The sequence below is a fragment of the Erpetoichthys calabaricus genome, chromosome 1, assembly GCF_900747795.2.
Source record: "Erpetoichthys calabaricus chromosome 1, fErpCal1.3, whole genome shotgun sequence".
Taxonomy (NCBI): Eukaryota; Metazoa; Chordata; class Cladistia; order Polypteriformes; family Polypteridae; genus Erpetoichthys; species Erpetoichthys calabaricus.
Window position 1 is genome coordinate 268,945,212 of NC_041394.2, and position 21,547 is coordinate 268,966,758.

The following is a 21,547-nucleotide window of genomic DNA, read 5'->3' on the forward strand; positions in this document are numbered from 1 at the left end:
TTTAGGACTCTGCTACACCAGGAAACAATAGTTGTGTTGTTTTTTCGCTAATTACTTGTAGATGCTACATTCAGTTTGAACATTTCAAGATAGTAATTTTTTTTCTACACTTTCAGTACATGCAAATTAGAATTCTATTTCTGTATCTAATTAATTTTCTTTACCTGGTTTCTCATGATTTAGGTCATGGGGAACCACTGCCTCTATTGAATCACACGAAGAAAACTTAGGTGGGTCATTAATCAGAATCAGAATATCTTTATTGTCATTGAAACAAATACAACGAAATTAGGTGCAGTCCCTTGCAGTGTCAAAATATAAATAAAATATAATTTAAAAAAAAAGAATAAGAAAGGATAAGAAGAAATAAGGTAGAACACAAACATTCAACATAACACGTTAATTGCACATGAACACTATTGCACAAGATGTCATCTATTGCACTGTTGCATTGGAGGGGATTAGGTGGCATTCAGTGCCCTAATAGCAACAGGGTATCAACTGTTATTCAGTCTATTAGTCAATGAAAGTGTTCATACACTGGAAAAATGCAGGATCTGGAATTTGTTTAATTGGTCCCTAGATACAGAATACATACAAATTGAATTAAAAAGGGAAAAATGTGTTATTTTGTAATATCAATGTTGAATTAAATTGTACTGTACTTTTCAAAGGTAGGATTAATTTGAATAACTTGCCACATTTATGAAATATTACAGTTCTGCTAAAGACACTCACATGACATCTGGCAAAATTAAACTGCAATAATTTAATAGTTCCATATGCCATAGATTGTTAAACATAAATCAATATACCTAAGTTAATAATGGTGGTGGTGCAGTGGTTTGTGTTCCTGCCTCACAGATCAAGTATCTTAGGTTCAAGTGCTATGCCCAATCTTTATACATTTGGAGTTTGCATCTTCTCCCTATGTCCTCACTGGTTTTCTTTTATATCGGGGCTTTAAATTCAGAGTCTGGAGGCCCACAGCAGCTGTGGATTTTTGTTTCAGACACTTTCTTAATTAGTACATAATTACTGCTGCTAAAGGAACAGATTTTTTTGCCTTCATTTTAATTAATTTACTTTTAAATTCCAAACCCTTGATTGTTTAATTTTTCTTTAACCAGTAGCCAAAACTATAATGAGATGAAAAGTGAGGCAACAGATGACCGAATAACTTGATTCTATTTCCACTGTGTGTTCATCATACTATATGCTTCACATAAATGTTTGAGGAAGACCTTGTTTTTGTATGACCCTTCTTCTTGGTAAGGTTTCTCTTTTATTCTTTTGGTTTAGTATTGTGTTGATTTTTTTTTTCAGCAAAGGTTATATGCCCTAAATACTGGAACGTGAATTTTTTGAGAGAAAACCTTGACAGAGATCCACCTGAAATGCACTATTCAACTCTGCAAACTGTGGTCCATCATTCAACAAACAATGTAATGGTCATTTGTCATTGAAAGCGATTTATCACTAAGGGGTAATTCTTTTTTGTGATCTTCTGGATTTCATTTTTTGGTTACACACAGACATTTAATAGGTTCAGAGGGTCAATATTATCACATGTATGGTGTATTTGAAATTCTTACTTGTATGTGCTAATCAACATGTAACATGACACTACTCTCTGCAATTATGATACCTTGAAATTGTACATGTGCCTTTCAGTTTGGCACTTCTCTTCTCTTTTTAAATAAGAATCGCATCAACAGGTTGTCCTAGCAAGTGTGACTACCTGTCTGCATGAACATGATCTAACAAAATCGAGATACCCTTCTCCAACCAATAATAACACCTTTTAAAGTGATTTTGCCTCTTTATTGATAAATTCTTAATTCTCAAACTTGAATTCATATCATACAGTGCAGTAGTGTAACAAACTGAGCTTTGAGCTTATATGATTACCTTTTCTACTTACTTTTTTGAGACTTGGGAAGGCATAATAGTAAAAGAAGAAGCATTACCATGGTTTGTATATACAAAGGCATCTCAGTTCATAGATTAGCATTGAAACACTTGACCCTCATAAGCAGTCTCTTATTGGTCTAAGCTAATAGGAAAACGCCTAGCTTCAACCACGGACATACTGCTTCTAAACACTACGGAGTGCTTTCTGGTCATGTCACCTTAGCTGTCTACTCAACCCCCACCATAAATGCACAACACCACTTCCAACCTCTGTCATAACCCACCCATAAGATGCAGTATATGTAGTGCTACTCTCCTAGGTAAACTAGAGGATCTACATTTGCAATAGGCTGTTACATAGAGAAACAACAGGGGGATTGTAGATTTAGGAGATAACACATCAATTGGCCTCTAGGAGAAACTCCTTCTTTTAGCTGGCCTGAGATTTTATGTTATTCTTCACTCTGGAAGAGATTCATTTGTGAAATCTGTGTTTTGTCAGCCAGGGTAGACACTTAGAAACAAAGGACATTAGTTTTCTGTTGTGGAAGTAGATGAGGCCAGTATGTTTGGAAGCATTTCTTTTGGAAGTGAAAGTGAAATAAACATATTTAAACATGCATTGAATAAACATCATAACTACAGCAGTGTTTATACTCATACCCATAGCATAATACATGAAACTCCACATTGTGAATTGCATGTCCCCTCTTTTTCACCATTCTGTGTAATTATCAAACTTTTATTTTCCATCCTCTTCTTCTTCTTCTTTCGGCTGCTCATGTTAGGGGTTGCCACAGTGGATCATCTTCTTCCATATCTTTCTGTCCTCTGCATCTTGTTCTGTTACACCCATCACCTGCATGTCCTCTCTCACCACATCCATAAACCTTCACTTAGGCCTTCCTCTTTTCCTCTTCCCTGGCAGCTCTATCCTTAGCATCCTTCTCCCAATATACCCAGCATCTCTCCTCTGCACATGTCCAAACCAATGCAATCTCACCTCTCTGACTTTGTCTCTCAACTGTTCAACTTGAGCTGACCCTCTAATGTTCTCATTTCTAATCCAATCCATCCTCTTCACACCCAATGCAAATCTTAGCATCTTTAACTCTGCTACCTCCAGCTCTGTCTCCTGCTTTCTGGTCAGTGCCACCATCTCCAACCCATATAACATAGCTGGTCTCACTACCGTCCTGTAGACCTTCCCTTTCACTCTTGCTGATACCCGTCTGTCACAAATTACTCCTGACACTCTTCTCCACCCATTCCACCCTGCCTGCACTCTCTTTTTCACCTCTCTTCCACAATCCCCATTACTCTGTACTGTTGATCCCAAGTATTTAAACTCATCCACCTTCGCCAACTCTACTCCCTGCATCATCACCATTCCACTGACCTCCCTCTCATTTACACACATGTATTCTGTCTTGTTCCTACTGACCTTCATTCCTCTCCTCTCTAGAGCATATCTCCACCTCTCCAGGGTTTCCTCAACCTGCTCCCTACTGTCGCTACAGATCACAATGTCATCAGCAAACATCATAGTCCATAGTTACTCCTGTCTAATCTCGTCTGTCAACCTGTCCATCACCATTGCAAATAAGAAAGGGCTCAGAGCCGATCCCTGATATAATCCCACCTCCAACTTGAATGCATCCGTCACTTCTACCGCAGACCTCACCACTGTCACACTTCCCTCATACATATCCTGTACAACTCTTATGTACCTCTCTGGCACTCCTTATATTTCCTCAATGGGCAAATCATGGGTCTACATTATTTCTGGAGTCTTGTGGTTAAAATTTTACTAAGTGTTTTTAGCTGTAAATTTGATGTTCAATATTCATTAGCTGAATTCATGTCATGGAACTTAATAGAATGTAATTTTCACAAGTGTCTCTTTTCTCTTTATTGCTTCTTGGGGAATGCTACAAAAACAGTCATTTTAGTTTGCTGATTGAGAAGAATGATTCTGCTTTTACAGAAGCACTACATTGAGTGATTATACAAGTAACAGTCACTATATGAAAATTTATTGTTGGTTATTTGACAGCTTTGAGTTCCTCTTTGAAAAGAACATATTGTCTAGATTTCCTTAAAAACACATATTGCTATAGTTCATCCTTTAATTGAGAAGCTTACATAAGAGATGCAAGATAATGTACTGAATATAAAAAAGAAGCGGTGCTTGTTTTACTTACTGTAAGAATGAGTGTTGTGATGTAAGATTTTGCATATAACTTGCTAAATATTTTGTATGTCTTTATTTGTAATTTAGGCAAAGCAATGTAATTTAGTGTTACATTAGTGAGAAGCATTCATGTTTACCCCCCCCCACTGCACATATGCTACATGTGGTTTTGGGGGATGGCAGGTGTTAAGATTTTCTTTGCCCCATTGGTCTGAAGTATGGCTGTTTGGAATTGACTTCTATCAGAAGCTTTTAAGTACCATGTCCTATTGGCTCTAGGGGTTGGACAGAGAATCTATAAATCTGCTTGCTCAACCACATTCTCTCTCTCTCACTAACCTCTGTTGATGAAGAAGCATCTCTCTTACTAACATCTGATGAAGAAGACAACACAATGAAGAGCACAGCTCGCCAGCCATATTGAACAGACATATGGCCTGTTCTGAAGAAAGCTGAGCACCAATGATGCCTTAACTAGAGACATTTTAAGTAACTAACAAGTCTGTGTGCTGCCTGAACTACACATCACAATTTATCAGGTTGTATGGTTGCCAATATTCAAATGTAATATGCATATTGTTATTATTTATGAATATTACCAATAATACATTGTTTAAATTGTAATTCAACTCCCCCTGCTTGTCTTTTACTATACCTAATTGCCTGAGGTTAAAGATATAGAAGGGAAGATGGGGAGGAGTTATATGGTACAATATCTTATAAACAGTGGTAAGTCTGTGAGATTTGAGGCATTCTGACAAAGGCTACATATTAATAATACAATAGGGGAAAGTAGAGCAAAATATTACTTTACCAAGACAAAACAATGAGTTATGAATTGCTCCATACTTGATAACTAAGGCCAATTTGGGCAAATTAAATTGTATCTAATATGTGTGATAATATGAAACCTAACATTAGTTCACTTTAAGCACTAGACACTGATGTCATCATTTTTCTCCATGAGTTTGTTACTTGAGTATTTCTGTCTCTCATTACTCACTAGTTACTTTATGTAACAGCAATGCTGTGCTTCATCACAGTTTAGATATATAGCATTTACATCTGCTTTCACAGAAGATCAACGCCATGGGACAACTTTCAAAAATGTACACATAGGACCTTAATCTTAATGTTCAAGATGTAATGGAGAACACTGAGTAATTCCTGTGTACACCTTATCATTACTCTAAATGAAACAATACTTTTTCAACAATTTATTATGTTTTAGTCTCTTCAAATATTATTAAAACCAGACAAAGTACTACCATTAGTACATACGAAACATTTTCTTAATTTTTAGTACAAGCTTGAGATTAGCCCAAAAACCTAAAATCTAGATTTTGCCTATTTATTTGATTTAAAGTGAATTACTTTTTAGCTCATACCTATTACTAAAGACTATTAACTACATGAATGATGTACACGTAACAATAATATTTTATGACATATTATATACCTACTATAATAACAACTCAATCAAGTAGGTAATTTATGCTAAACACCAAATCTGACAATTTCATTAATTATTGAAAGTTACTTAGACATTACATTCATCAAACAATTTTCAAACACATTTCAGCCAGGTAACTGAAATGGTGTGTGTGTATACTGTATAGATATATTTTAAAAAATGCTACTTAAAATACAACATCTCTTCCTTCACAAACCATGTACAAAGTTTCAGCCTACATACAATATACTAGTTTATGAAAACATCTTCAGTGTTTTCTAGTGCACTGTGAGCAGTGAATGTCATTGGACTTTCCATGACCTTATAAACCAGATTAATATCGACATTATTCAGAATGCAAATGATGTAGGCTAGTTTCAGTATTTCTGAAATTTCTCCTTGAAAGCAATACTGGCAAAAATGGCAAAAATCTTTGCAATGCTCTAGTTTGTAACCTATGTAAAACTGAAATGCTAAAGGTTTTAAAATTATATGTAAAATACCACATATTGAGTTCAAAGTGGTACAAAATAGCTTAATTAAAATGCCTGCCATAAATAAAATGACATATTTTAGTAATCAACAAGTTTAACTTCATTCAATACTGTGTTGCCAACATATGCTTTTGATCAGCTCATATGCATCTATCTATGGTTTTATGTGTAATCTTCAGAGAATGATATACCCTGTACCCACTGTTGTTTGTACCTTCAGACACCTGGCTCAAGCCTTAGTGTCTGAGAATATTTCTCTAATTAAAATGACCTCTGCTTTTAACTATATATTGATTTAGCCAGTGTTATATTACATAAATACTTTTTTATATAAAATTCTCCTTTTCAGAATTAATTAAGATGTAAAGTAAAATAGAACTAAAAGCAATTCCAAAGCAATTCCTGTAAAATTGTATTTGCAGTAAAACTTTAAAGTTTCACATTACAAAAGATTTTGCTAAACAAATTATGTTTTGGAATCACTGAAATTTGTGCCATTACTATATATCTTTCCAACTCATGTGCAACCTTTTTCTTCCTGTACAAAAGCATGGGAAGTGTTCTCTGGTGTAGAACTAGGAAAGGCAGGCACAGATAAAGAGGCCTTACCTACAAAAACACATCTCTGCTGCTCTGGAAGTACCTTGGCTTGGATCAGCTTACAGAGTTGGAGAAAGTGAGTGTAGTTAGAACTACCTCTCACCTGCTGCAAAGGAGAAGGCAGGCAGTGTGCAAGGCAGATGAAAGTGAATAAAGGTGCATGGGGTTACATGGAAAGCAGCAGCAGCATTGGAGGATGACCAAGGAAGTAAACTGTGGTTTCGTCTGCAGAATAACCCACAGGGAGTAATGTTCCTTGCGAACAGCCCCAAATAACTTTAAAAATCCCAAAGATGAATTTGAGCCAGTTTTACATTTTGTAAAAAAGATTTTGGTGCAATCTCACAAAACTATATATAAAATGAAGCCCCGCTGTTTCATTCATCTCTAAGTATAACACATTTGATATATCAAAGATTTGCATACCTTCAATTCTGATAGAAAAATAAACATCAACTCATTTTGTAATCACAACTAGTGGTTCCATACATATAATTTTAACCATATAAACACTGAGCAATTCCTATCATGACAGCAAATATTAGTTCAATTGTTGTTTTAAAATCCCCAAATACATATATCACATTGAATTTGAACCTTTTCAAATGGATCAGGAGGCAGAAGCAAATTAAATTTGTGCCCCAAAGGACAGGCAGTTGCCTTTGTAATTGTAATGCCAAAAAGTAAATGATATTATTAGGCATATTAATTCTTTCTTTTGCCACTCATTCACTACAAACTGAGCATTTTAATGTTGACAAAGGAGGCAAAATCAAATTGACTCCTGTTTAATGCTAATTAGTTGTTTTTAACATTTATGTTTTAAAATGTAGGGGTCTTTAACAGAAACGACCGATTGATCAATTGTAGAAGTGAGATTTCTCAGTAAGCATCTGTAGAATTCTGTGAGTCTTGTGGTTTCCTATTTTCTTACTCAGCATTTTACTCAGAATATGCAGAGCACACCCTTTTTATGTGTGAGCTAATCTAGCTTATTTAGAACTTGTCCTACCTTCTCCTTCTGTTAGGCCCAGTCCTTGTTGTTTGAGCTGGTCTTGTCCTCTTGGTTTGTCAGTACCGTTTTGAATAGCTTTTCCCCTTTAGGACAATAACAAATAAAACAAAATATTAGTATTACAGTATAGATTGAGTGGAAATGCCTTCTGAAAAAGTAAAAAAACACTGTATAAAATAACGACCAATTGATTGATATATCACCTAAATATACTTTATATATACATATAGAATGTTTAACAAAGCTAATTTATTTAAACCCATTTTTTTAAATAACACAAAGTCTATAATTTTTAAATTAGTGCACAGATATTGAAGATACTGTATAAGTATGTACAAAATGTCAGAAAAATCAGTCCACCACTAAAGCCTCTATATTTTAGTTATCACAAGGAAACATATTCTTAATCATAAATAATGCACAGAAAACTAACTTTTTAAACTTAACTTGTTATTCAACAAGTCAAGTCAGGGTCCATATAAAAAGAGAGCAACTCAATCTGTAATGCCTTGTTACAATAAGGCATCAAATTAGTATTATTGTTATTGGCACAACAGCAATAGTTATAAAAAATTCACAAAGCAGGAAATAAACAGTACGTCAGAAAGATTATTTTGAATTATTTTAAAGGTAGAACTAATGCTGACTGAAGTATTTTGATTAACTAGAATATGTATGATAAAGAATAATAATAAACCTCAAATTAGCATGATTCTTTTTGCCTTTGCATGAATTTTGTCCATTAAAGTCATTGTTTACGAAGATCACTTACTGAATATAAAAGAATGCAATGGTCCACTGACTAAACTGAAGAATACACATAATGAAAATTAAAAATATTTTATTGTTATTATTTTTAGTGTTCTGTTATCATATCTTAGTTGGAAATAATAAGCAAGTTAATCAAGCTATTCCCGTCTGTGCAGAAATTGCATAACATAAAAGCAAATAATAACCAAGCAGAAAAAAGCTGATTCTAAATCTTTAAATATTTTCTGTTTAATAACGTTAAATATCAGCATCACGTTTTACAGTACATCTCGACCAGACTCCTAACTTTATACTACTAATCTTCTCTCCTGTTTTGGTTGTATCTAATTTTTATCTCTTTTCCTTTACTTACTTCCTTTTATGTAATTCATTTTATCTGTGTCTCTTTCTTGAAAAAGTTTTACATTTACAAAGTCTTTGAAAAGCATTACAGTTCTTCTTCTTCTTTCGGCTGCTCTCATTAGGGGTTGCCACAGCGGATCATCTTCTTCCATATCTTTCTGTCCTCTGCATCTTGCTCTGTTACACTCATCACCTGCATGTCCTCTCTCACCACATCCATAAACCTTCTCTTAGGCCTTTTTCTTTTTCTCTTACCTGGCAGCTCTATTCTTAGCATCCTTCTCCCAATATACTCAGCATCTCTCCTCTGCACATCTCCAAACCAATGCAATCTCGCCTTTCTGACTTTGTCTCCCAACCGTCCAACTTGAGCTGACCCTCTAATGGACTCATTTCTAATCCTGTCCATCCTCATCACACCCAATGCAAATCTTAGCATCTTTAACTCTGCTACCTCCAGCTCTGTCTCCTGCTTTCTGGTCAGTGCCACCATCTCCAACCCACATAACATAGCTGGTCTCACTACCGTCCTGTAGACCTTCCCTTTCACTCTTGCTGAAATCTTTCTGTCACAAATCACTCCTGACACTCTTCTCCACCCATTCCACCCTGCCTGCACTCTCTTTTTCACCTCTCTTCCACATTCCCCATTACTCTGTACTGTTGATCCCAAGTATTTAAACTAATCTACCTTCGCCAACTCTACTCCTTGCATCCTCACCATTCCACTGACCGCCCTCTTATTTACACATATGCATTCTGTCTTGTTCCTACTGACCTTCATTCCTCTCCTCTCTTGAGCATATCTCCACCTCTCCAGGGTCTTCTCAACCTGCTCCCTACTCTCACTACAGATCACAATGTCATTTGCAAACATCATAGTCCATGGGGACTCCTGTCTAATCTCATCTGTCAACCTGTCCATCACCATTGCAAATAAGAAAGGGCTCAGAGCCGATCCCTGATGTAATCCCACCTCCACCTTGAATACCTCTGTCACTCCTACCGCAGACCTTACCACTGTCACACTTCCCTCGTACATATCCTGTACAACATTTACATACTTCTCTGCCACGACTTCCTCATACAATACCACAACTCCTCTCGAGGCACCCTGTCATATGCTTTCTCTAGGTCCACAAAGACGCAATGCAACTCCTTCTGGCCTTCTCTACAGAGCAAACATCGCATCTGTGGTGCTCTTTCTTCGCATGAAACCATACTGCTGCTCACCAATCATCACATCACTTCTTAACCTAGCTTCCACTACTCTGTCCCATAACTTCATGCTGTGGCGCATCAATTTTATCCTCCTGCAGTTACAACAGTCCTGCATATTTCCTAATAATAAGCATAAGCATAAGTCCTACTTATTCTTTAATATCGGCACCAGTACACTTCTTCTCCACTCCTCAGGCATCCTCTCACTTTCCAAGATTCCATTAAACAATCTGGTTAAAAACTCCACTGCCATCTCTCCTAAACACCTCCAAGCTTCCACAGGTATGTCATCTGGACCAACGGCTTTTCCATTCTTCATCCTCTTCCTAGCTGTCCTTACTTCCTCCTTGCTAATCCGTTGCACTTCCTGATTCACAGTCTCCACATCATCCAACCTCTTCTCTCTCTCGTTCTCTTCATTCATAAGCCTCTCAAAGTACTGTTTCCATCTGCTCAACACACTCTCCTCGCTTGTGAGTACGTGTCCATCTTTATCCTTTATTACCCTAACCCGCTGCACATCTTTCCCAGCTCAGTCCCTCTGTCTAGCCAATCAGTACAGGTCCTTTTCTCCCCCTTTAGTGTTCAACCTCTCATACAACTCATCATACGCTTTTTCTTTAGCCTTCGCCACCTCTCTCTTCACCTTGCGCCTTATCTCCTTGTACTCTTGTCTACTTCTGCATCTCTCTGATGATCCCACTTCTTCTTTGACATCCTCTTCCTCTGTATACTCTCCTGTAGTTCCCCATTCCACCACCAGGTTTCCTTTTCCTCCTTCCTCTGTCCAGAAGTCACGCCAAGCACCCTTCTTGCTGTCACCCTTACTACATCTGCTGTAGTTTCCAACTGTCTGGTGATTCTTCACTACCACCCAGTACCTGTCTCACTTTCTCCCTAAACTCAACCTTGCACTCTTCCTTTTTCAACTTCCACCATTTGATCCTTGGCTCTGCCCTCACTCTCTTCCTCTTCTTGATCTCCAGCGTCATTCTACAGACCACCATTCTATGCTGCTTAACTACACTTTCCCCTGCCACTACTTTGCAGTCTTTAATCTCCTTCAGATTGACTCTTCTGCAGAGGATGTAATCTACCTGTGTGCATCTTCCTACACTCTTGTACGTCACCCTATGTTCCTCCCTCTTCTTAAAATACATATTCACCACAGCCATGTCCATCCTCTTGACGAAATCCACTATCCTCTGACCTTCTTCATTCCTCTCCTTGACACCATACCTACCCATCACCTCCTCGTCTCCTCTGTTCCCTTCACCAACATGTCCATTAAAATCTGCTCCAATCACCACTTTCTGTCGCTTGGGTACACTGTTCATCACTTCATCCAACTCAGTCCAAAAATCTTCTTTCTGATCCATTGCACACGCAACTTGTGGGGCATATGCATTAACAACATTCATCATCACACCTCCAATTTCCAGCTTCATAATCATTACTCTGTCTGACACTCTTTTCACCTCCAAAACACTCTTGACATACTGTTCCTTCAGAATAACCCCTACTCCATTTCTCCTCCTATCCACACCATGATGTAACAATTTGAATCCACCTCTGATTCACCTGGCCTTACTCCCCTTCCATTTAGTCTCTTGCATGCAAAAAATATCAGCCTTCCTTCTCTCTATCATATCTGCTAACTCTCTCCCCTTACCAGTCATACTGCCAACATTCAAAGTTCCTACCCTCAGTTCCACTCTCTTTACTTTCCTCCTCTCCTCCTGCCTCTGGACATGTATCCCCCCTCTTCTTATCCTACTTCTTTTTCGGCCAACAGTAGCCCAATTTCCACCAGCACCCTGTTGACTAGGGGCTCGACCGCTCCGGTATGGAAATTTGTATTGTTGTCCGCATATTGATTTGGAAAAAATTTACACCGGATGCCCTTCCTCCCCATTTATCCTGGCTTGGGACCGGCATGAAGAAACACACTGGTCTGTACATCCCCTGTGGCTGGGTTTGAAAAGCATTACAGTTATTTTAAATAAATTAAGGATTAGACACAAACACAATGTTCAGTACATTTTTAGTTTTCATTAAACGTTCGTCTTGTGCATATTCCAAAAAGGAACACAAATCAGAAAAAAGTGAGCAGAATATTTAATGAATTCTTCATGACAGTTTCTAAGTATGAAAAAGGTTAATATGGCAAAAATGCTATTATATGTAAAACTGCTTTGTTGTCTTCTTTTCTTTCATCCTTATAATTTTAAATCTGACATATCCTAAGAAGTTCAAGGTTAAATACAAGGTGGCTTTCAAGTAATTGTCTGAGAACATTACTGTCATATATCTTATGAAATCTGTGAAGGAGTTTCTAGCAGTTGCTTAAATTATGTTGATTGTGTTTTTGTGTTTTACTGGATAAAACAGAGTGAAAAAAATAGCTTTTGAGTAATGGTGTATTTAGCATTACCTTATATTTATCCATTGCTTAAATGATGTAAAGGCATTATCAGTGTATAAATCTCAAATGCTTCTGTGAATGCTCCAAAGATAAAATATGGCAAGCTTCATTAAAGGGAAAAAATACTTAACAAGAAATTAAAGGTGTGATTGATACATCCCGTGAAAGTGTTGCCTACCCTAAAGAAATAGTCCTCAGAAATTACTGGTGTCATTCGTTTGCAGAGAGAAGTGCACATAATAGAATATATCGTGAGGATAAGATACTAGACTACTTTTCTATAATAAGCCATGACATGATACATTGACAGATTCTAAAATCACCAGCTCTGAGCATTAATTCTCCAGCAGCTTAACTGAAAGTTATGTTTTACCTTTCTGTAGAACTTTTATAAACTTTTTGCTTATTCCAAATTAATGATGTAACCATAAATAATGGATAAATAAACAGGTATTCATTGAAAATAATTCAAGCAATTATAAGAGTTGTTATTTTGACTGCAGTATTTATCCTTACTACTGGCAGATATGCAGGTAACTGATAAAATAATGCAAACGCCTAAGTATCTTGTAATACCAGGACATTAGGCTGACAAGAAAAGATTCAGTGATTCTTGCAAAAGTTCTGCAAGAAATTCAACTATATGGTTGTGTTTTTAGCACAGTCCATCAAAACAACACACAGATGAATTTTACCTACTTCTCCAGTAGATGGATGGAGTTGTTGCCATTCCACAAGATTCCACTACTATCAAGTGTGGAAAATGTGACAAATCCTAGACTATAGTAAAGGGAACACAGGAAGGGGTGAACAAACGAAGGGGTAAACACCAGGATCTGTTATTTCCACAGCCCAGAAGTTGCCAGTATGGAAGAAGAACTTTCAATCTGACCTTAATCCATACAGTGGTGCAACATTTATAAAGGCAATGGTAACAGTCTGCTCATTTGTCTCTAGACCCAAATGGAAACCAGTGCATGCAATGGCCTTGGCTGGGGAAAACTTTCTGTGAAGTATGGTGTTGCGTTGTGTAGGTAAACGCTGTAAATAAACGTGTGGTGCGTGGCAAACTTGTCTCCTGCCTGTCTGTGTCTGGGCTAGGGAGGCGGTACGCCCCCTAGTGGCTTACAATATATATACAGTATATACTATATATATATATATATATATATATACTGTATATATATATATACTATATATATATATATATATATATATATATATATATATATATATATACTGTATATATATATATACTGTATATATATATATTTATATAAGTTGTTCTGTTTGTATTTGGAACTTCACTAAAAATGTAACCCTTTGTTTCTTCCTCTAGTGATTTACTTACAGTAATTTCTCTTACATTAGCCTAGGATGCTGATATTGTATATTGTAAATTTTCTCTGGGAGTTGTTGCCTTGTTACTAACAATCCTCCATACTACTGAAGCTGTGAGGCTGGGTTTCTTGTCTTTTCTTTGGAGGGTCCATATGAGGTAATTTCCACTTCTGTTACCTTTAAATTCCATGTGCTGTATTGTTACATACCTGAATAGACTGGTGTATAATTCTACTGATAAATGATCCAATGTCACCCTCAGTGTAATATATACAATTCATAATTTCACTTCTGCGGGTGAGTGTATTACGTTTTGGTTATTTCAGTTTAATTTGGCATAATACATGAATATGCTAAAATGAAAATGTGTTTGGATAAAAATGTCTTGTATAATACTTGAGTATGCATGGTTTTCTGCTTGTGCAGTTGTGCCACATTGATTAAGCAACATCTATGTTTTTTTTTAAAAGTAAATTAAAATTACAGGTATGCAAAAATAGGAAGAAAACTCCAAGTTGACAATGTAGGAACGGACAAAACCATGATAGATGTCAAAATGGAGCTGGAGCTTTTTCCAGAACTGAGTCATGTCAATATATATCCCATATACTAATGTCCATCCATTTTTAAAACTTGTTTAATAGAATTTAAGGCCAGTGGAAGCTGCATTATATTCCAGCTGCATTGACTTCTGGGCAAGAATCAGCCCTGACCTTCACAGAACACAAACACATCCGCACTTAGTCTTATATGGCAGTTTAGATTAATTTGTTAACCTAACAAGCATTTTTTAAGGTGTGTGAGAATAAGCGGAGTATCAGAAGAAAAGCAATCAGACAAGGACAATGATTTGTCATAATTTAAACACAGTCTCTTGAAACTGTATAGCTGAAACTCTAACCACTGCATCACAGTTCATATTTATTTTTGTAGATTCTTCAAAGAGCATTTCCATGTATATTTTACCCTTTTGAAACAATTTGAATCCTCATCTGATTTGTAAAGCTTCTTGCAATAGATTGTGATGTAGCAAGTATTATATAAAATAAAAATCTGCTGCCTGATAAATTGATTTATATGTGCATAGGTATGCATTAAAAGTCATCTCACTCCATATACCCCTTTTATGGATCACCGAAAATACCACTGTGCTGAGCCACAGTTTATAATGGCATGATGTATTAAACGTGCTATTTTAAAGTCCTAGATCTTGAAGAGTTATTCTTTGTAGGAAATAAGAAGGCTAGATTAGCACGTATTTAACACATATTCACAAAAGAGCATAAAAGCGTAATTTTTTTTAAAAAAAGATCTCATTTGAAGACCTTGTTGAATAAAGCAATGATTGCAGCCAACATTCAAAATAAGTGTATGTGATGCATTAGCAATGCAGAATCTCAAAGACTAAAAGAAGTATACAAAATACTTGTCTCACCAAATTGCATTCTATTCAGTTGCATCAAAGCAGATTCTGGCACCCTCCTGTTTTTCTGAGGCCTTGATAATATTTTTTAGTGTATACACTGCATATCAAAGTCTTTCAACAAAGGCCCGGCTGCAAGCAAACTGCTCCCATTAATAATCATTTATCCAGTTAAACAAGGATTTATAGATACAGAAAAAAAACTATTAAATGCTTCATTTTGTGAGATTGCAGATGTAACATTTTTATTTCTTCCAAAATTATCACTCTCCTTGGAAAACAGAGAGTGACACAGCCAGTTGCACAAAATGTTAAAAGGAACTGCAGCTCATGTATTAATATAAACTGAATATGCTGTATGTTCTTTTTCCAGATAAATTTGATTAAAAGGTCCTTTTTACAACATTCTCTAAGATCATTGAAGGAAAGATTCTTTGAAATGTTTTTATAAATTGTTGAGATGCTGTCTGTGTCTTCAAGATTAACCAGTATTGGCTCTGGAACAGATATGTTTGGAAGGTGTGTAAAATTGGGTTTCTTTTAACAAAATTTTCCAATTTGAAAATAGTGGACAAATTGTGTTTTTGGAAATTTGAAGTGTAATTGATTATAGGCTGCAAATACGTAATCTAGATACAATTCTCTAAGCGTCCTAATCCTGAGTGTTTTCCAAAGATTAAATACTAAGTAGGTTTGACATGGTTGAAAAATGTGATTATCGTGTAAAAGAGCAACAGATAAAAGCTCCTCTGCCTTGAAGTGTGTCCTGCATTGGGTCTGTGTTCTGAGCGGTTGGTGAACAACCAGATTATTGAAAAATTGACAAAAAAGTTAGTATTTACTGGGACACAAAAAAGGGCATATAAAGAAGTAATAGACCATGATTGGATTTACATTGGATACCAGGCAGGTGTAAATTCATTAATTTGAATCAATTTCCAGTCTTTATAGTGTGTATATTTGCCACCCAATAATAAAATTGAAAGTTAGATACAGCCAAGCCACCACCTGCTTTAGGTCTTTGTAGAGTCACCTTTTGAAATAATGGATGTCTCAAATTCCAGATAAATTGAGTCTAGTTTCTAAAAGAATATTTTGTTGATGCATACAGGAATGCTCTGATATACCAGTAGGTGTAGAAGCTTTGGAAGGACTTTCCTTGACAATATTGATTTCCCAGCTAAACTAAGATGAGGTGTGGACCATCTGTTAACATCTTGATTTTTTTCCATATTGTTACCAAAATTGTGCAACTTTCATATTTACTTGTTATGTTTATCCCTAGATACTTAATCGGTATCGATAGAATGAAAGGATAGATGTCCAATCTAGTATAATGTGTCTGAAATTTCACTGGAAAAAGCATGCTTTTATTCAAATTAATTTAGAGCTTAGATGTCTTTGTAAATTCTGCAAACACATTAAAGACTAACAGTAAAAAAAATATCTGTGGGTCTGATATATAAAGCATCATCTGGGTATAGTGGTATCTTCTGTTCGAGTGTTTCTCTGAAAATTCCCTTTATTCTTGATATACTTCAAAAATGAATAGCCAATGCCTCACTGGTTATTGCGAAAAGCAATGGTGATTGAGGGAACCATTGTTGAGTACCACATTCTAGTCTGAAGTAGTCTGAGTTTGTGTTGTTAATACAAACTGAGGCTTCTGGACTGGTATAAAGTAATTTTATCCATGCAGATATATTTGAGCCAAGCTTGAATTTCAACCATGTCAGAGGCTTTTTCTGTGTCCAGACTTCTGCTGAGTTACTTTTTGTCAGTGAGTATATGGATAAAAAGGATGTAGAAGGTTTGAGGCTAATAAACTCACTTTGGTCTTAGGATATTACAAAAGAATGCACTTTCTCAATTTTTCTAAAGCTCTATCTATCTAAAGCTTTGGAGAGTATCTTAATATCATTATTCAGAAGTTAAATTGGTTTGTAAAATGACCATTTTAGTTCTTATTTTTCTTTGGAAAAACAGTAATTGTAGATAGATAGATAGATAGATAGATAGATAGATAGATAGATAGATAGATAGATAGATAGATAGATAGATAGATAGATAGATAGATAGATAGATAGATAGATAGATAGATAGATAGATAGATAGATAGATAGATAGATACTTTATTAATCCCAAGGGGAAATTCACAACAAATGTAAGGTAAGGTAAAATCTCTTGCTTCTATGAGTATTGTTAATAAAACTGGAGCTAACTTAGTCAAAATTTTTTTATGAAGTTCCACTGGGTAGCCATCAGGGTCGGCATGCATTCCCAATTTGGAGTAAATTTATAGCATCTAGTAGTTCTGAAAGTGTAGGAGGATTGTCAATTTCTTCTGTGTTAAGAGTATTGAGATATAGTATAATGGTGTGCGTTGGCCCCATGATACCACTGAGCCTCTTGAACCCGCATCGCCTGTAACGTACCCGAGGGATGAGCCGAGCAAATGAGGACACACACAAAGCAAGGGGTTGGTGCAAAAGTGCTCCAGTACTTTTATTAAAACAATCAAGGCAAAAAATGTTCAAATAGTACAGGGCTCAAAAACTCCAATAAATAAATAAATAATCCATTAAAGCATGTGACAATCTGTGAGATTAAAAATAAACTCAGCTTTCAAATCCCAGCTAAAGACTCACTACTTCAGTTTAGCATACCCAGACTAGAGCTGCTGATTAACTTTGCATAACGCATCTCTGTATTTAGTCATTAGCACTAAAATAGTCCTACTCATCCTACTTCTACTCCTGATGTTGTCCTCATGGTTCTGCTTCTGTCTTTTTTTTCCTCCCCTTCTGTCCCATGTAGGCTCCCCTAATACCAATAATCCTAATGGAGCACAGGTGCAAACTTGCCATTTCCTCCGAGGAATTAATGAGGCACCTGCCTGACATGTATACTTGCATGTGTCTTCACAATCACATAGGCACCCTGAGCCATCCACAGAGTGAAGTGTGCTCGCTCCCGATTAGAGCCTGCACTCCTGTGGAGTACAATTACTTATTTAAAATGAGCACAGCGCCCCGGCCACTTATCACATGTAGTATTTGTATTGTATCAAAAAAAGATTGTGTCTCGTCTTCTATAAACTGAGAGGAATACACACTCCTTGAATGTTCACTGGTAATCTGGAAGGTTGCTGGTTCAAATCCCATTACTGCCAGAAGGGATCCTACTCTGTTGAGCAATGCCCATTACCTAAAAATTCTTCCAGGGGCACTGTGTAATGGTTGACCTTGTGCTCTAACCTGCAAACGTCATATGACAAGACAACTTCCCCTCTGGGATTAATAAAGTATATCAAAAAAGAAATGTGTAAGTTATAATTTTATAGTCCCTGATTTTATCTTCAGTTGCTTGGTAATTTCTGTTATTACATTGTGAAGTTTATGCTTATGAATTTGTTGAGCTAAAATCTTATTAGTCTTCTCTAAATGTTCATAATAATGATGTTGCGATTTAATGATGAGTTAATTTCTTTTGTTGTCAACAGATTAAATTCTGATTGTAAAGCCTGTGTTTTCCTGTGAAGTGCCTCATTTGGAGACCAGGCATATACATGATCTATTCTGACATGTTCTTGGTCTCCAATTTATTTTTTATGAGAGAAATATGTAATACTGTCCTCTACAAAACACCTTTAAAGTTTCCTAAAGTGTCCCTGTGAAAACCTCTGAGGATGCATTAGTTTCTAAAAAATGACAGATTTTTCTGGAGATGAATTCTGTAAAGTTCACATCTGCTAAAGACAGGGGGTTAAGATGGCATTTATGTGATGAGTGTTTGGGGCATAATAATTCAAGATGAAGGATTAGAGGAGCGTGATAACACTTACAAGATTTGATAGTGGACAGTAAATTATTATTGATGAAAAAGTAATTAATTCTTAAGGTGTAATGATGTACTGGTGAGAAGAAGGAACACTCTAATGAATTTGGATAAAATAATCTACCTGGGTCCAATAAATTATGATCCATTACAGACTTTGGCTGTAGGAGATGTAATCATCACTGTGTTAAAGATCTATCTAGGTTTGGATTTAAAACACAATTAAAATCTCCAGCCTTTATAATTTTAGGAGTGCTTAATCTGGTAATGGATGCAAATATATTTTGAATAATTACAGAACTTTAGAATTGAATAACCCAGTCACAGGGCATGCATAATCCAGTGTGTTTCTTCGTGCTGGTCCCAAGCCCAGATAAATGGGGAGGGTTATGTCAGGAACGGCATCCGGTGTAAAATTTTGCCAAATCAATATGCAGACAACAATACAAGTTGGACACTAAGGAGGGAGAAAAGGACCTGTACCGATTGTTCAGACAGAGAGACAGAGCTGGGAAAGATGTGCAGCAGGTTAGGGTGATAAAGGATAAAGATGAGTGTGTTGAGCAGATGGAAAGAGTACTTTCAGAGGCTGATGAATGAAGAGAATGAGAGAGAGAAAAGGTTGGATGATGTGACAATAGTGAATCAGGAAGTGCAACGGATTAACAAGGAGGAAGTAAGGACAGCTATGAAGAGGATGAAAAATGGAAAGGCCGTTGGCCCAGAAGACACACCTGTAAAAGCATGGAGGTGTTTAGGAGAGATGGCAGTGGAGATTTTAACCAGATTGTTTAAAGGAATCTTGGAAAGTGAGAGGATACCTGAGGAGTGGAGAAGAAGTGTACTGGTGCTGATATTTAAGAATAAGGGGGATGTGCAGAACTGTGGTAACTACAGTACACAGAGATAAAACTGATGAGCCACAGCATGAGGTTATGGGACAGAGTAGTGGAAACTAGATTAAGAAGGGAGGTGATGATTAGTGAGCAGCAGTATGGTTTCATGCCATGAAAGACCACCACAGATGCAATGTTTGCTCTGAGGATATTGATGGAGAAGTATAGAGAAGTCCAGAAGGAGTTGCATTGCATGTTTGTGGATCTGGAGAAAGCATATGACAGTGTGCCTCGAGAGGAGCTGTGGTATTGTATGAGGAAGTCGGGAGTGGCAGAGAATTACATAAGAGTTGTACAGGATATGTACGAGGGAAGTGTGACAGTGGTGAGGTCTGTGGTAGGAGTGACGGATGCATTCAAGGTGGAGGTGGGATTACATCAAGGATCAGCTCTGAGCCCCTTCTTATTTGCAATGGTGATGGACAGGTTGACAGACGAGATTAGACAGGAGTCCCCATGGACCAAGATGTTTTGCTGGCATTTGACATTATGATCTGTAGCGACAGTAGGGAGCAAGTTGAGGAGACCCTGGAGAGGTGGAGATATGCTCTAGAGAGGAGAGGAATGAAGGTCAGTAGGAAGAAGACAGAATACATGTGTGTAAATGAGAGGGAGGTCAGTGGAATGGTGAGGATGCAGGGAGTAGAGTTGGTGAAGGTGGATGAGTTTAAATACATGGGATCAACAGTACAGAGTAATGGGGATTGTGAAAGACAGGTAAAAAAGAGAGTGCAGGCAGGGTGGAATGGGTGGAGAAGAGTGTCAGGAGTAATTTGTGACAGACGAGTATCAGCAAGAGTGAAAGAGAAGGTCTACAGGACGGCAGTGAGACCAGCTATGTTATATGGGTTGGAGACGGTGGCACTGACCAGAAAGCAGGAAACAGAGCTGGAGGAAGCAGAGTTAAAGATTCTAAGATTTGCACTGGGTGTGACAAGGATGGATAGGATTAGAAATGAGTACATTAGAGGGTCAGCTCAAGTTGGACGGTTGGGAGACAAAGTCAGAGAGGCGAGATTGCGTTGGTTTGGACATGTGCAGAGGAGAGATGCTGGGTATATTGGGAGAAGGATGTTAAGGATTAAGCTGCCAGGAAAAAGGATAAGAGGAAGGCCTAAGAGGAGGTTTATGGGTGTGGTGAGTGAGGACATGCAGGTGGTGGTTGTAACAGAACAAGATGCAGAGGACAGAAAGATAATAATTCTTTGCATTTACATAGCGCTTTTCTCACTACTCAAAGCGCTCAGCAATTGCAGGTTAAGGGCCTTGTTCAAGGGCCCAATAGAGCAGAGTACCTATTGGAATTTACAGGATTCGAACCGGCAACCTTCTGATTGCCAGTGAAGATGCCTAGCCTCAGAGCCATCCACTGTGGCAACCCCTAACGGGAGCAGCCAAAAGAAGAAGAAGAAGACAGTACTTTTGAATTGAATAAATTACCCATTACCATGACATAACACTCTTCAGGGTTGGATACCATGTCTAAAGCTAAAAATTAGATTGCTTCATGTAGAAACATTCCCACACTTCTGGTTTTCTTTTTATAGTGAGAATGAAAAATTTGACTGATTCCATCCCTTTGCAGTCAAGACTGGTCCTTACTTATTAAGCAAGTCTCCTG

The 21,547-nt window shown here is 37.0% G+C and overlaps 1 protein-coding gene across 1 annotated transcript in view; it reads right to left on the reverse strand.

Moving 5' to 3' along the window:
* The window catches only part of pclob (piccolo presynaptic cytomatrix protein b), a 421,215-nt gene that overhangs the window by 49,671 nt on the left and 349,997 nt on the right, over positions 1-21,547 (reverse strand). The window contains exon 24 of the mRNA XM_051920046.1: positions 7,668-7,753. Within this exon, the coding sequence (XP_051776006.1) occupies positions 7,668-7,753 (86 nt within the window). The remainder of the gene's footprint in view (positions 1-7,667; positions 7,754-21,547) is intronic.